Source organism: Malus domestica, chromosome 13 (genome assembly GCF_042453785.1).
Source record: "Malus domestica chromosome 13, GDT2T_hap1".
Lineage (NCBI taxonomy): Eukaryota > Viridiplantae > Streptophyta > Magnoliopsida > Rosales > Rosaceae > Malus > Malus domestica.
In genome coordinates this window covers 10024266-10038189 of record NC_091673.1, presented here as the reverse complement: position 1 = coordinate 10038189, position 13924 = coordinate 10024266, and the positions used below count along the sequence as shown (strand labels likewise).

General features: G+C 37.4%; 1 protein-coding gene and 1 pseudogene across 1 annotated transcript; one reads left to right on the top strand and one right to left on the bottom strand.

Annotated features, from left to right (window-relative positions):
- Positions 1-3418: 3418 nt before the first annotated feature.
- On the bottom strand, positions 3419-4333 carry LOC103452543 (protein disulfide isomerase-like 1-4; annotated as a pseudogene).
- A 2854-nt stretch (positions 4334-7187) lies between these two features.
- Positions 7188-13071, top strand: LOC103452510 (uncharacterized). The gene is made up of 14 exons (XM_008392011.4): positions 7188-7547; positions 7738-8027; positions 10360-10497; positions 10607-10688; positions 10857-10933; positions 11032-11138; positions 11251-11365; positions 11478-11594; positions 11685-11776; positions 11908-11974; positions 12054-12132; positions 12226-12317; positions 12464-12607; positions 12692-13071. Exons 2-14 carry the CDS (start codon positions 7749-7751, stop codon positions 12716-12718), a joined length of 1416 nt encoding a protein of 471 aa, XP_008390233.2. The 5' UTR covers positions 7188-7547; positions 7738-7748; the 3' UTR covers positions 12719-13071.
- Positions 13072-13924: the final 853 nt, after the last annotated feature.

Genomic DNA, 13924 nt, shown 5'->3' with positions numbered 1-13924 from the left:
AAAAAATTAGCCTTAATTCATTTTTTGATAATCTGGGGCTAAAATTTTAGGCCAAAAGGGTTGGAGTAGAAAAGCTGTTTCTGGGCTAAAACCTAAATTTTCTGGGCTAAATATTTTTAGGTTTTAGGTCAGGATTGGAGATGGTCTAAGGGTTGGTTTGGTATTGATGTGTATTGATGCACAAAATCGGAGGGGTCTTAGAATAACGTAAATCCGACCGTGTATCTGCAAGAAAGTAAATAACACAAGATGTATCGTGGTTCACCCCAATGTTTGGGCTACGTTCACATTGATTCTATTTCTCTGACTGTATGTATGGATTACAAGGGTGAGAAGGAGTCATCCAGAGAAAGAGAGAGTTTGAGAGGGCTCTCTGTTTGTGAGCATGAGAGCTTGAGAAATATGAGCTTTGTGAGGGTGAGAGGGCTTGCTATATAAGAGCCTCTCCCAATTGTGAGGGTGAGGAGTCCCTTTTATAGAATAAGGGCTCCTCATTTATTACATATTTGCCCCTTCCTGTATTACATAATTACATTTAAGTCCCCCGAGTATTTTTACGAGATCTAAATACGGAGGCCCTAAGTATGGTATAAATAGTAGTCCCCCAAGTCTTCAATCAAGAGAGTCTTTTGGCTGGAAACTTGAAATTTAGTCCATGTATGGGCCGAAGTAACTAGATGTCCTTTAGGACTGATACTCTATATGAGGCAGTACTCAATCTGAAATGATGCTTAACTATAAGTAGCACATGTTACTAGGCTGCTTGGCTTGTGGCTTTATAAGTAGCACATGTTGCTAGGCTGCTTGGCTTGTGGCTTATGTTGCCTTGGTTGGCTCGACTTGTGGCGTTGAAGGTGAGGGAGTCTCTTTTATAGAATAAGGGCTCGCTCATCAATACATAAATTATGGGCTATAGTTGATGCTCGCGGCGATGCGGTTGCTCCGTAGGCGGTGATGCTCTCTAATGAAGGTGAGGGAGTCCCTTTTATAAAATAAGGGCTCGCTCCTCAATACATAAGTGATGAGTTAGGAGTGATGCTCGCGGCGAGACGGTTGCTCAGCTGGCAGCGATGCTATCTAATGATGGTGATGGAGTCCCTTTTATAGAATAAGGGCTCGCTCCTCAATACATGAACAATGGGTGCTCTCTAATGAAAGTGAGGAAATCCCTTTTATAGAATAAGCGATCGCTCATCAGTACATAAATAACAGGCTAAGTCCCCCAAGTATTTATCATGAGGCTCAGTTGAGGCCCAATATATGGTGTATAGTGTAATCCCCCAAGTCTTCGGTCAATAGAGTATGTTGGCTGGAGACTTCAAATTGAATCCATGTATGGGCCGAAGTGGCGGTTGTTCGGAGGCGGTATTTGTATACCATGCACTGAAGTCTTGTAAATGAAGCTTTCCAAGTAAAGTTTTGAAGCTGGAGCTCTGTAAATGCAGCTTTTGAAGCTAGAGCTTTTGTAAATGAAGCTTTTGAAGCTGAAGCTCTTGTAAATGAAGCTTTTGAAACTAGAGCTTTTGTAAATGAAGCTTTTGGAAGCTAGAGCTCTTGTAAATGAAGCTTTCGAAGCTGATTGACATGAGTGAGGCTTATGAATGTTTATGTTGATTGACATGAATGATGCTTATGGATGTTGACATGAATGATGCTCATGAATGTTGACATGAGTGATGCTCATGAATGTTTATGTATGATTGATATGAGTAATGCTCATGAATGTTTATGTATGATTGACATGAGTAATGCTTATGTATAATTTGAATCCATGTATGGGCCGAAGTGGCGGTTGTTCGAATGCGGTATTTGTATACCCTGCACTGAAGCTTTGTAAGTGAAGCTTTGAAGCTAAAGCTCTGTAAATGAAGCTTTCAAAGTTGGAGCTTTTGTAAATGAAGTTTTTGAAGCTAGAGCTCTGTAAATGAGGTTTTTGAAGCTAGAGCTTTTGTAAATGAAGTTTTTGAAGCTAGAGCTTTGTAAATGAAGCTTTTGAAGCTAGAGCTTTTGTAAATGAAGCTTTTGAAGCTAAAGCTTTTGTAAGTGAAGCTTTTGAAGCTAAAGCTCTGTAAATGAGGCTTTTGAAGCTAGAGCTTTTGTAAATGAAGCTTTTGAAGCTAGAGCTTTGTAAATGAAGCTTTTGAAGCTAGAGCTTTTATAAATGAAGCTTTTGAAGCTAGAGCTCTGCAAATGAAGCTTTTGAAGTTAGATTGACATGAGTGATGCTCATGAATATTTATGTTGATTGACATGAGTGATGCTCATGGATGTTGACATAAGTGATGCTCATGAATGTTAACATGAGTGATGTTCATGAATGTTAACATGAGTGATGCTCATGAATATTGACATGAATAATGGTCATGAATGTTTACGTATGATTGACATGAGTGATGCTCATGAATGTTTATGTATGCTTGACATGAGTGATGCTCATGTATAATTTTGAAGTACTAGACGTACTTTTGATCACCTGGTTGGTGATAATAATGGCAGGCTGCCGAATAATTTTGGAGTACTGGGCGTACTTTTGATCACCTGGTTGGTGATAATAGCGGCATGTTGCCAAATAATTTTGGAGTACTGGGAGTACTTTTGATCACCTGGTTGGTGGTAATAGCGGCATGCTGCCGAATAATTTTTTTGTAGCACTAGACGTACTTTTGATCACCTGGTTTGTGATAATAGAGGGCCTGGCTCTTTTGGGCATATGGGCATTCGCCATCCACATAACATTTCAGCCTATTATTTTGGGCTTGCCTTTTTTTTTTAATTTTTTAAAATTTTTTTTTATTACCATCTGATGGGGTTTATACAGATGTCTCCGAAAGATAAGAAAAATAAATTACATCTACAGTTCAGACATAGACTTTGTTGAGTTAAAGTAAGGAAAGTAAATCACATCATTCTGGTAGGGTGTTTATTCCTTGCTTTTGCAGTGTCCCTATGTGCTCTCGTAGAAGAAAGCCTCCCTTTTGCTTTCTGTTTTTTCTCGTTTTTTTTTTTTTTGTTGTTGCTTTGCTTTCGCTTTTTTGCTTTGCTTTTGTTTTTTCTACTTTGCTTTTGTTTTTTCTGCTTTGCTATTGCTTTCCCATGTGCTCTCGCAGAGCAAAGTTTCCCCTTATTCCTTGCTTTTGCATGTGGGTGGTCGACAACGCGCCCTCTTTTTAGACAATGGAGTGGGTGGGTAGAGCAGAAGAAAGCCTCCCTTTTGCTTTATGCTTTTTCTCGTTTTTTTTTTTTTTTTTTTTTTTTTTTTTTTTTGCTTTGCTTTCGATTTTTTGCTTTGCTTTTGTTTTTTCTGCTTTGTTATTGCTTTCTCATGTGCTCTCGCAGAGCAAAGTTTCCCCTTATTCCTTGCTTTTGTATGTGGGTGGTCGACAACACGCCCTCTTTTTAGACAATGGAGTGGGTGGGTAGGCATGCTTGCTTTCTACTTCCTGTCCATTATTCTCATATCGAAATAGCTTAGTTTCTCAGCCTCATTCTTTAGCAGGACCAAAGCAGGGCGCTTAACTTCAGCGTCAAGATGGAAAAGTTTTTGCCACCTTAGGATCTACAGTTTGGTAAAAGGATACCTCATCTTCAAGTCTTGAAGCAACAACAAGCTCGTCACTTTCAGGACCCACCAAAGAGTTGAGGTAGCCCAAAATGACTTTGCTTTCAGCAGTCAATATTTGTTCCACATCCTCAAATGTGGTCACGTTTTGGATACCAGGTCCAATCTTCTTCTTAATCCAGGTTACAATCCCCTCATTGGTCATTTGGCCTGCGTAAGGCTTGTGAACGCCATCAATGAAGAATAAGATAGTCGGGAAACCCTCGATGCCGTACTTCTGCGACAGCTCGTTCTCCTCCGTGGTGTCACTCTTGGCCAAAATTACATTTTCCCCCTTGAGCTCGGTAGTTGCCGTTGCGTACTCCGGTTTCACGACCTGGCAGTGTCTGCACCACGGCGCGTAGAACTCGACCATGACGAACCTGTTCTTCTTCACCACATCGCTGAAATTCGTCGCCTTCAAAACGACGACGTCCTTCTCGTCCACCTCCGGCTCCTTGTACGAGTACTCATGATCGCCGCCCTCGTCAAAATCGAAGTAGTTCTCAAGATCGTCGTAATTGCCCTCGTTGTAGTGATCCGGATCTGGATAGTGCGGTGCATCATCGTCGTGGTCGGTGGGCTCCTTGAGGAAGCTGAGATCCTCATCGTCGTCGTCGATGGAGTGCGATTCCTTGCAGAAAACCGAGTGGGAGAATAAGAGGAGAGCGCTGAGTGCGAACACGAAAACGAGTTGACTCGCCATTTTTGCTTGTGTCTTTTATAATATACCATATTGTTCCTTATGTAAATAACAGCTTAGAGAGAGAAAGAGAGAGAGGAAGGGAAAAAGAGGTTGTGGGATTTTGTATTGTAGTTGCAGAGAGAGACTGAGTGAGAGAGGAGGTGGCTCCGTGGGTTATCTGGGAAAGCTTTGGGTTTTTGGGTTTTTGCAGATTCAAGGCGGAGGTGAAAAAAATGAAAGAGAACCGACACAACTATTCGTATTGATTCCCACAGACGGCGCCAAATGTTGATGCACAAAACCGGAGGGGTCTTGGAACAACGTAAATCCGACCGTGTATCTACAAGAAAGTAAATAACATAAGATGTATCGTGGTTCACCCCAATGTTTGGGCTACGTCCACACTGATTGTATTTCTCTGATTGTATGTATGGATTACAAGGGTGAGAGGGAGTCACCCAGAGAAAGAAAGAGTTTGAGAGGGCTATCTTTTTGTGAGCATGCGAGCTTTAGAGAGATGAGCTTTGTGAGGGTGAGAGGGCTTACTCTGAATATAAGAGCATGTCCCAATTGTGAGGGTGAGGAGTCCATTTTATAGAATAAGGGCTCATCACTTATTACATATTTGTTCATTCCTTTATTACATAATTACATTTAAGTCTCCCGAGTATTTATACGAGATCTAAATACAAAGGCCCTAAGTATGGTATAAACAATGTGCTTTGAAAAAAAAATTACTTATGCTATGCTGTGAGAATAAGTTCATTTTTGCTGCTTCACGTTTTCAACTTTTTTTCACCTAAAACTGTGAAAATAAGTTGTTTTTAAATGTTTACCAAACAATTTTTTGAGCTCGGCTTTTTTTGATATCTACTTTTTATAAAAACACATCAATACCAAATCAGTACTAAGCCTATCCCTATTTATTCGTCATCTTATTATTATTATTATTATTATTCGTTTGTAGTATTCAGAGTTAATATCATAAGAAATGATCTTCGCACATTATTTTTCTTTCCTTACGCATTATATTTATTTATTTTGATAGATTCCTTTTTTATTAAGTCAAATATTCGTAGTTAGCGAACCATATCCCTTGCATTCATCGATCAATCTTTTTACTAGCGTGAACCACATGTCAATTTTCTACTTAGTGGGAAAACCAATTACTTTTGGAAGGATTTTTGAAAGTCAAATAGTAGCTTTCCAGATTTCCAAAAAAAAAAATAGTAGCTTTCCACCTTTTTACTGTATATATAGTCTATTGCTGTACCAAATATCTACATATGAGCGTAACGTATACGTACACAGAATAAATGAACAATAAAATTTGGAAAATGAGTCTCAAGCATGAATTTACATTTTTTTAGTAAGACAACCCATGCTTTTGCTTCCATTATTTAAAATCTCAGCCAAGGTCTAAAATATCGATATTATCTTGATATTTTTAGTGAAATTTTCGTGTTTTTGGATTACCAATATTTCCGATATCATCAATATTTTAGACATTGATAGGAACTCTATGTGGTACTAAATCACTTATGTATCTTACCATGCAATGTATAAAGTGTAAAATATTGTACTAATTCATTATATATAAATGATTATGGTGTGTTTAAACTTCTTTCATTAATTACTACATATTTTCTACATTCACAATGTTTGCCAACTCGCTATATAATCAACTTAAATCAGTTAAATCCATCATGCAATGCATTTCCTTCCAATTTTTTTGTGATAAACTAATAAATAATTATCTAAATAAACATGCTGCAAAGTTTCAATAAAAATTTCCAAGTTTTTCTTACAATTTGCATGATTTTTATTTAATTTTTATCGATATCGATAATATTCCAATATTTTCATCAAATTTCTGTATTTTTAGATTACCGATATTTCCAAAATCATTGATATTTTAGACCTTAATCCCAGCAATCAACAGCTTCAGCTGTTCACGTCACGTTTTTGGGAAGCCTGGAATTTTGTGTTTGCAGCTCATCAGAGAAAAAGAGTGTCAGGATTCGGGAAACCGATGCCAAGAATTAGATTGACAAGATCTAAAGTTGGCAGTCAAGACATTTTCAGATGTTTTGTTTCTGATGTTAGAAATATCTTAATTAGTTTATTTGTTATAACTTAATAAACGATACTTTTGTTAATATATACATACATGTTATAATATAAATAAATTATTAGTTTAATAATACCATATGCTATTGTGATATCGACAAAATTTAGAACGTTGAGCGCCAATTGTAATAGGAAGGAGTTTATGGCCACTAAATTCTTGATCAAATACATAATGATCAAGATTTTTCGTCTAAATATATATATATATATATAATACTTGCCATTGCTAGAGGTGATTTTCTACCGTACTCTCGCATATCTTATTCTTTGAAGTTCCTGGTTGATAAATTCTTGATCTAATGTGTGTGTATATGTATATTTAAACGATGATATATAGTCATATTAAGAATGAGGAAATAACTTAATTGTAAATATGCTATTTTGAGATTTGAATTTAAGATAAATATCGCTACATTGTAAGAACATTAGCTTGATCCAGTATTAATTTATTAGAGCTTAACGACAAATAATCTCAGAGGGTTAGAGTCAGAGTCACACATCAATTGGTAATTAGAATTGGAGATTAGGTAGACTAGTCGAAGTGGTATACTAAAACATTGTACTTTAGTAACTGGATGGGATGTAGATTTACTCTCGAGTCCTAATACAAAGCAGATTCTTATTTACCAATTCTTAGGCGGTTAGGTGGGCCCGGGAGGACACTTTGGGGAATTTACAGCGTAAATACACGGACCGAAACAAATATCTGTTTCCTCCTTAAATCATTGAACCTTAAAATAATATATATCTGTTTTTTCGTTGCCTATGCACTATAGTCTACTTGAACCAACGAAACCATATCTCTTGCAAGTTGCATTTACTATAAATATAAAAACACCTTTTCGTTTTAAGTTTTATATTTATTATATATATATATATATATATATATTATATATGTTTCTATATAACCAGGGTCAGGGGAGAGAGAAAATTAAAGCATAAGAGGATATAGAGAAACCAGAAAACTTGGGGAGCATTTCAAAACGCAGGACTGCAAGGTGGTGTGCCTCTTCCCCTTGCGGCTCTCCTCCCCCTCCCTAAACCCAAAACAAAATATTCAGAGTTTTATTTTGTTTTGTTTTCCAGAGGAGGGATAAGAAGATAAGGCTCTGCTGCCCTCCCCTCCGATATCAGGTTTCTGTTGCCATTGGTCGTGATTCATGTTTCCATATATTTGTTTTCTTTTTCTTCTTATTCCGAGCGATATTACTGCTCTACGATTCTCTTATTTTCTGTTTGATTCTGCATATAAGGCACATTTACATGCTGATATATAAGATGGAAGATTCACGATTTTTATGATTTTTTTTTTTTTTTGTTATAGGGTAGGGAGATATGGCGATGTACGAGCCTATTAGAGGGTACTCCGACGACGATGAACGTCGTATGGCAGATCCTATCATGAAGGAGAACATTAATATCGGTGGCGGTGATGGTCGTATGAACGACGACGTTGAGATGGCAATCCAGCCGTATCAGTCTTCCACCGGCGGTGGGGCCGCTTATATGAATAGTAGTAACGAAGAAGCGGCGGTGGTGTCATTGCCTTCGAAGTCGCGGCAACAGCAGCAACGCCTTGGTTCCCTCGACGTCTTTCGCGGACTCACTGTTGTGGTAACGTCTACTTTCCCTGGTTTTTAATATTCCTTCATCTCTTTCGTATTTTTTACTTCTATTTTTGGTGATGGAAAAAGATGAAAATAAATTTTAATGGTTAATGTTGAAGACATTTGGCGGATTTAGTTTTGCCCTTTGCTGAAAGGCGCAACAAACTTAATCGGATGCCACGCTTTTCGACGCCGTACACGGAAACGAAACGAATATGATTCGTCTGGTGATACGGCACCGTTTTGTCTTTCATTTTCGTTTTAGGTTTGTGCCCTTTTTCTAAGCATGGGTTTAAGGTTGCTTTGTTTGTTTGTTTGTGTGTAACCGTCAACAAAAAAATATCATTGATAACTAATCAAGTGTTGTTAAGTAGAGCTCATATCACCTCAAAATAGCTAAACCCCAAACTACCCCTTAAAGAAAGGAGGAGGATTCTTTATCCTTCTATTTCCATCCTCTCTTCTCATATTGTTTTTTGTCTTATTAATTCTATAAAAAATCAATATAAAATGTTGACGTGTTTAACCGTGATCCTTGAAATAGAAGGGTATGGAAGTGTAGAGAGATTATGAACGTAGTAGAGAATCCTTTCCTTAAGAAATATAACCCTCATTCTTTAAGAAATATAACAGGATAGCACAGGGGCTGAGAATAAATTTCATATCTATATTTTATATCATACGTTGTATGTTTGCATATAAATTTAATTTTTAACGCTTACGAATAATACAATAGTAACCAAGAAAAACTGAGGCCCTTAAAAAAAAAATGAACAACCAACTGATTCCCCTTGGCCACTACAATTTTCTTAGGGAGTAGAATGTTGGATCTGTGTCATCCGAGGCGATTCAGATCTAAAAACCAAATGCAACTGGACACGACACCCTCCTTTCTCTCTCCTTTTGCAAACGCTTTAATCAAAAGAAACCATGATGTACCACACCGACCTCCTCAATCTCAATGCCCCATTTGTCAGCATTTGCTTTTTGTATTCTGTGACTAGGAGCTCCACCACCATGCGCCTGAATCTTACCTGCACTGTTACGTATTCTTGTATACATTCGTTGATATATTTTTCTTATCGTTAAAGATAAGAAAACTTAAATACAGACGTTTGGTGGACGTAGTACGTATGTGTTCCATCCGTCCTCACATACGAATAACCATACTCTATTATTTCTCGCCCCTCACAAGGTCTCAAATTTTTTGTCTACTGCTTGTGATGGTGCGGCAGTCTTACTGAATATTTTTTTTTTAAGCACGGTTGTACGTAAGATATTCTTGTTTATTTGACTTTTTTTTTTAAATCTGATATGATGGGCTGATGGACCAAATCTATCTCGTCTGACATGTACTGATGGGTCCTTTAAATTGGCAATACTTCCCAAGTACGTCGGCTAAGCCGGCATACACTTCAACTCCAGCTGGTTGGTCCAACCATTAGGAGAATAAGCCAAAACTTCAAGTTGAATCACATCAATTTATGGCGGAGGCAGATTCTCTTTTTATCTTTCTTTATTTTATGCGATTAAGTAACGTCAATATTTTATATTTATTTTTATAAAAATAATAAAATAAAAATAATATAAAATATTAACGTGATTTAACTGTAACTGTGTAAATAGTAAAAGATAAGAAAAGCACTCAAAACAGCGCAGACAATCTACCTCCATTTATGACCATCAATTATCTTTCTTGTTGCAGACTTTACTTGCAGGCTTTACTTGCTGTGAATTTTGTCCAACTGTTCTGATTGTCATTTAACTCCTCACTTCGAAACCAGTGCTACTAACGCGTTTTCTCTTTTAAATATTTCGGAGGCGGATTCTTTGTTTATTTTCTGTTTTATGAGATCACGAGTAAATTATGTTGATATTTTATATTATTTTTTATAGAGATAATAAGATAAAAATATATATATATATATAAAATATTAAAATAGTTTAAAATTACTTACTGTGAATTTTGTCCGACTGTTCTGATTGTCATTTAACTCCACACTTCGAAACCAGTGCTACTACGCGTTTTCTCCTTTAAATATTTCACTATAATATTCGTTAATTTCAGACGCAACAGAACTTGAAACTCGTACTACTGTATATGTAAAACAAATGATGTATATGTATAACACGATTAAAACGTAACTCCCCTAAACTAATATCATACAAATAAAACAATTGCATGTCTTGTTCTGATGAATAATATGAGTGAAAGTGTTATTATTATTTTTATATAATTGTACGTGTTGGTTACCTCGTAAGTTCACACGAATGTTCGTACCCCTAATTGTTATTTCAATTATTTTCATTTCATAATCTTTTGCCATTGTTTGATGCAGCTGATGATAATAGTGGACGACATGGGTGGAATCCTGCCTGCACTTAACCACTCGCCCTGGAATGGTTTAACCCTTGCAGATTTAGTCATGCCATTTTTTCTGTTTATGGTTGGTGTTTCCCTTGCACTTACCTACAAGGTACAAATTTATATCCCTTGCTCCTTCATTTCGTTCTTTTCTTCATGATCAAGTAATCTGTCGCTGTTTTCGGGAGAAGCTAGCTAACAGAAAATGTTTGTGCACACAGAAACCATCGTGCGGAGTTGCTTCCACGAGAAAAGCAGTTTTACGGACGCTGAAGCTTCTAGCATTAGGCCTTTTTCTTCAAGGTACACTAATATAGCATGTCAAGCTATTAGCATTTGATTGATATGTTCATATGGCAATAGTGAACTAGTAATTTTATGTCTTGTACAAACGAATTTTACCCGCTAAGTTTGATATGCAAACTATAAGGTTCTGTATACTGAGCAATGTCCGGCATATCTTTTGTCCAGGCGGATTTTTCCATCGTGTCAAGGATCTTACTTTCGGGGTTGATATCACAAAGATGAGATGGATGGGCATTCTACAGGTATATGCTACATATCACTAGGGTTATTTCTTAAGTTGGAAACTTGAGGCAAAAGTTAACTAATTCTCTATGGTTTTCTATTTCCTTTTTATTCCCAGAGAATTGCAATTGGATATTTTGTAGCAGCATTGTGCGAGATTTGGCTAAAGCGTGATGGTAATGTCAACTCGGGAAGATCGCTGCTCAGGAAATATCGGTCTCAATTGTATGTAATATTTATCTGCATTAGGAGTCCCTACTTTTTTCTTTTTCTGCATCACTCAAAATAGTAGTGTGAATATTGCTCAATTTCGAATAATGTATGCCCTCTTTCTCAGGACGGTGGCTTTGATAATCACCACGCTATATCTATCATTGTTATACGGATTACATGTTCCTGATTGGGGGTACCAGATTCCTGTCGATTCCTCCTCTGCACCAAAAACATTTTCAGTAAGTTTCTATCATGTTTCTTAGTTCTTTCCTTAATATTTCATAAAGTCTTTTGAGAATTAGGCGTATGTTTTTGCTTTATCCTGCTTTTCTAACTCATCTCTTTTTGTAGGTAAAATGTGGAGTACGGGGTGACAGAGGACCGGCTTGCAATGCCGTTGGGATGATTGATCGCAAGATATTAGGGATTGAGCATTTATATAAAAGACCAATCTACGCACGAACGGAGGTAAGAATCCATTCTTTTACTTTATTTCATTTCATTTTAATGTGCCTCACTGTCATTCCTAATGATTAACCTTTATTTGCTATTTTACAGGAATGCAGTATTAGCTCCCCCGATTATGGCCCGTTGCCTGCCGATGCTCCTTCTTGGTGCCAAGCCCCTTTTGATCCTGAAGGACTTCTGAGGTGTGTTTTTTTTACTTCTTTACAGAATCCCATTACATCAGTATTTAGATAGACATGTATTTTAGTTATTTGTTTCTAATCTTTTCGTGTATTAAAATTTTAATTTATTCGCTTGCCCTTCGTCGTTGCAGCTCAATGATGGCTATTGTTACCTGCTTGGTTGGTTTGCACTACGGGCACATCATTGTCCATTTCAAGGTGAGAAAACTTGATATCAGATGCTTCTTTTCTTTGTCGGAGGATTCCTATCTGTAACCATTACTCCCTCCAAATGCAGGATCACCGGGAAAGAATCCTACACTGGTCTATCTCATCCTCCTCTCTTGTAGTCTTAGGCCTCGTCCTCGACTTATTTGGTATGCACTTCCAGTACAATTTTGTTATATATATAATCGAACTTGCTGCATTTTCTATCGCTAAACTGTCTCCTTTATGCTTCTTATTTTCAGGCCTGCATATAAACAAGGCACTTTACACATTCAGTTACATGTGCGTCACAGCTGGTGCTGCTGGCATTCTATTTGCTTCCATTTACTTGATGGTACGGTTTCTAGCCAACTAATTCGAGAGAAACCTTTTCGCATTTTCTTTCACTTTTCTCGTCAACTTGACAGTCTTAGCATATAAATACTTTAGTGTTCGGTTTGCTTAGTCTTCTCACCGCACGGTTTCTTCTTCTTCCCTCAGGTTGATGTGTGTGGCTACAGGCGCCCGACTATTGTAATGGAATGGATGGGAATGCATGCACTGATGATTTTCGTGCTCATAGCCTGCAATATCTTGCCAGTTATCCTCTTTGGATTCTATTGGGGGAAGCCTGAAAACAACATTGTAATTCCTCTTTCCCCTTTTCTCGTGTTGGATCATTCAGTTATCTACTGGTATTGTAGTCTGATAATCTGTCATCTCTTGCAGCTTAGTTTGGTTGGAATCGGAAAATGAAGGGATAAAGGACAGCTCTCGAGTTATATGACTGAAGTGCGAGTGCAAGTACAGTCACTTTTTTCTTGGACTGTAGAACCCAAAATTGGTCGACTGATTTTGGTTCGTTTCATTTCGAGATATGAGAGAGTGCGGAGTTTGGACTTTCGTAGAGACCCCGGCGGGCATGCAGCCTGTCTTCCCCACTCTCCTCCCCTCCTTCCATGTATATAGTGGGAGAGCTTTCTGTACAGAAGATGATGATGCAGCCCCAAGTTTTCTTTGTGAGGCCTGAAAATTGTATGGAAAGATATAAAATCGGGGTATTATCCATCTGTCGGTACTTTTAAGAAATCAATCATTTTTATCACAAATGATCTTGAAATTGACACATCTCATCAAAGATAGTTTTTGAAATTGAAAATTAATTAATGTAGTTCCTGAAATTGAATGCTGCAAATCAATGTGGTTCATCTGTTATATTTCTGTTAAAAATTATGTTGAATGTCAAGTAATTAGGTCTAATTAAATATTATTATATAAATTAAAAATATTTAAATAATAAAAAATAATTTTTATTTCTATATAATTATAAACTTGAAAAAAATAAAAGAAGATTACTGATTATCTTCTTCCCCACCCCATCCGAGCAACACCCAGCTGTTCATCTGGAGGAATTTTCGATGGGGACGTTTCCTGGCAAACGAGCGCACAGCTCTCCAAGAGGTTGGCGCAGGGTTGGCGCAGGTTGATATTGTCTGTCGGGCTTTTGCTTATTGTCGGGCTGTAAGAGAAGGACATAGTTACTTCTGAAATGTGCCTTTATGGAGTTTTAGGTGTAGGCCTTGAAGCTCACAATCAAAATTAACCTTTAAGTGTTTAGGCGTGCCACTGCTATCTTTAGTATGACAAATGTAAAACATATGTTATGTATGCCCGAGATACTGAATTAGCTCTGAAATGTGCTTTTGTAGGGCCTTAGGTGTAGGCCTTGAGGCTTCTAATCAAAACTAAGTAAGTACTCAAATATATATTGGTTGTTTCATTGTTGTAGAAGTATCACAACTGTTATCCTTTAATTGCCCGTGCCCGAGGAGCAGAACGAACCCAGATAGGTGCCTTTATAGGGCCTTAGTTATAGGCCTTGAGGCTTCCCATCAAAGTTAATTCTATACTAAGCGTTCTATGGCAATCATAGTATAACAGCAGTAAAACTGAGAAATAGGC

Bases quoted from the DNA above. Each gene is read 5' to 3' on its own strand.
- LOC103452510 (XM_008392011.4), top strand. From the start codon at position 7,749: ATGGCGATGTACGAGCCTATTAGAGGGTACTCCGACGACGATGAACGT. The intron at 10,934-11,031 runs GTATATGCTACA...TTTTATTCCCAG, and splicing joins GATGGATGGGCATTCTACAG to AGAATTGCAATTGGATATTT. The intron at 11,595-11,684 runs GTAAGAATCCAT...GCTATTTTACAG, and splicing joins CAATCTACGCACGAACGGAG to GAATGCAGTATTAGCTCCCC.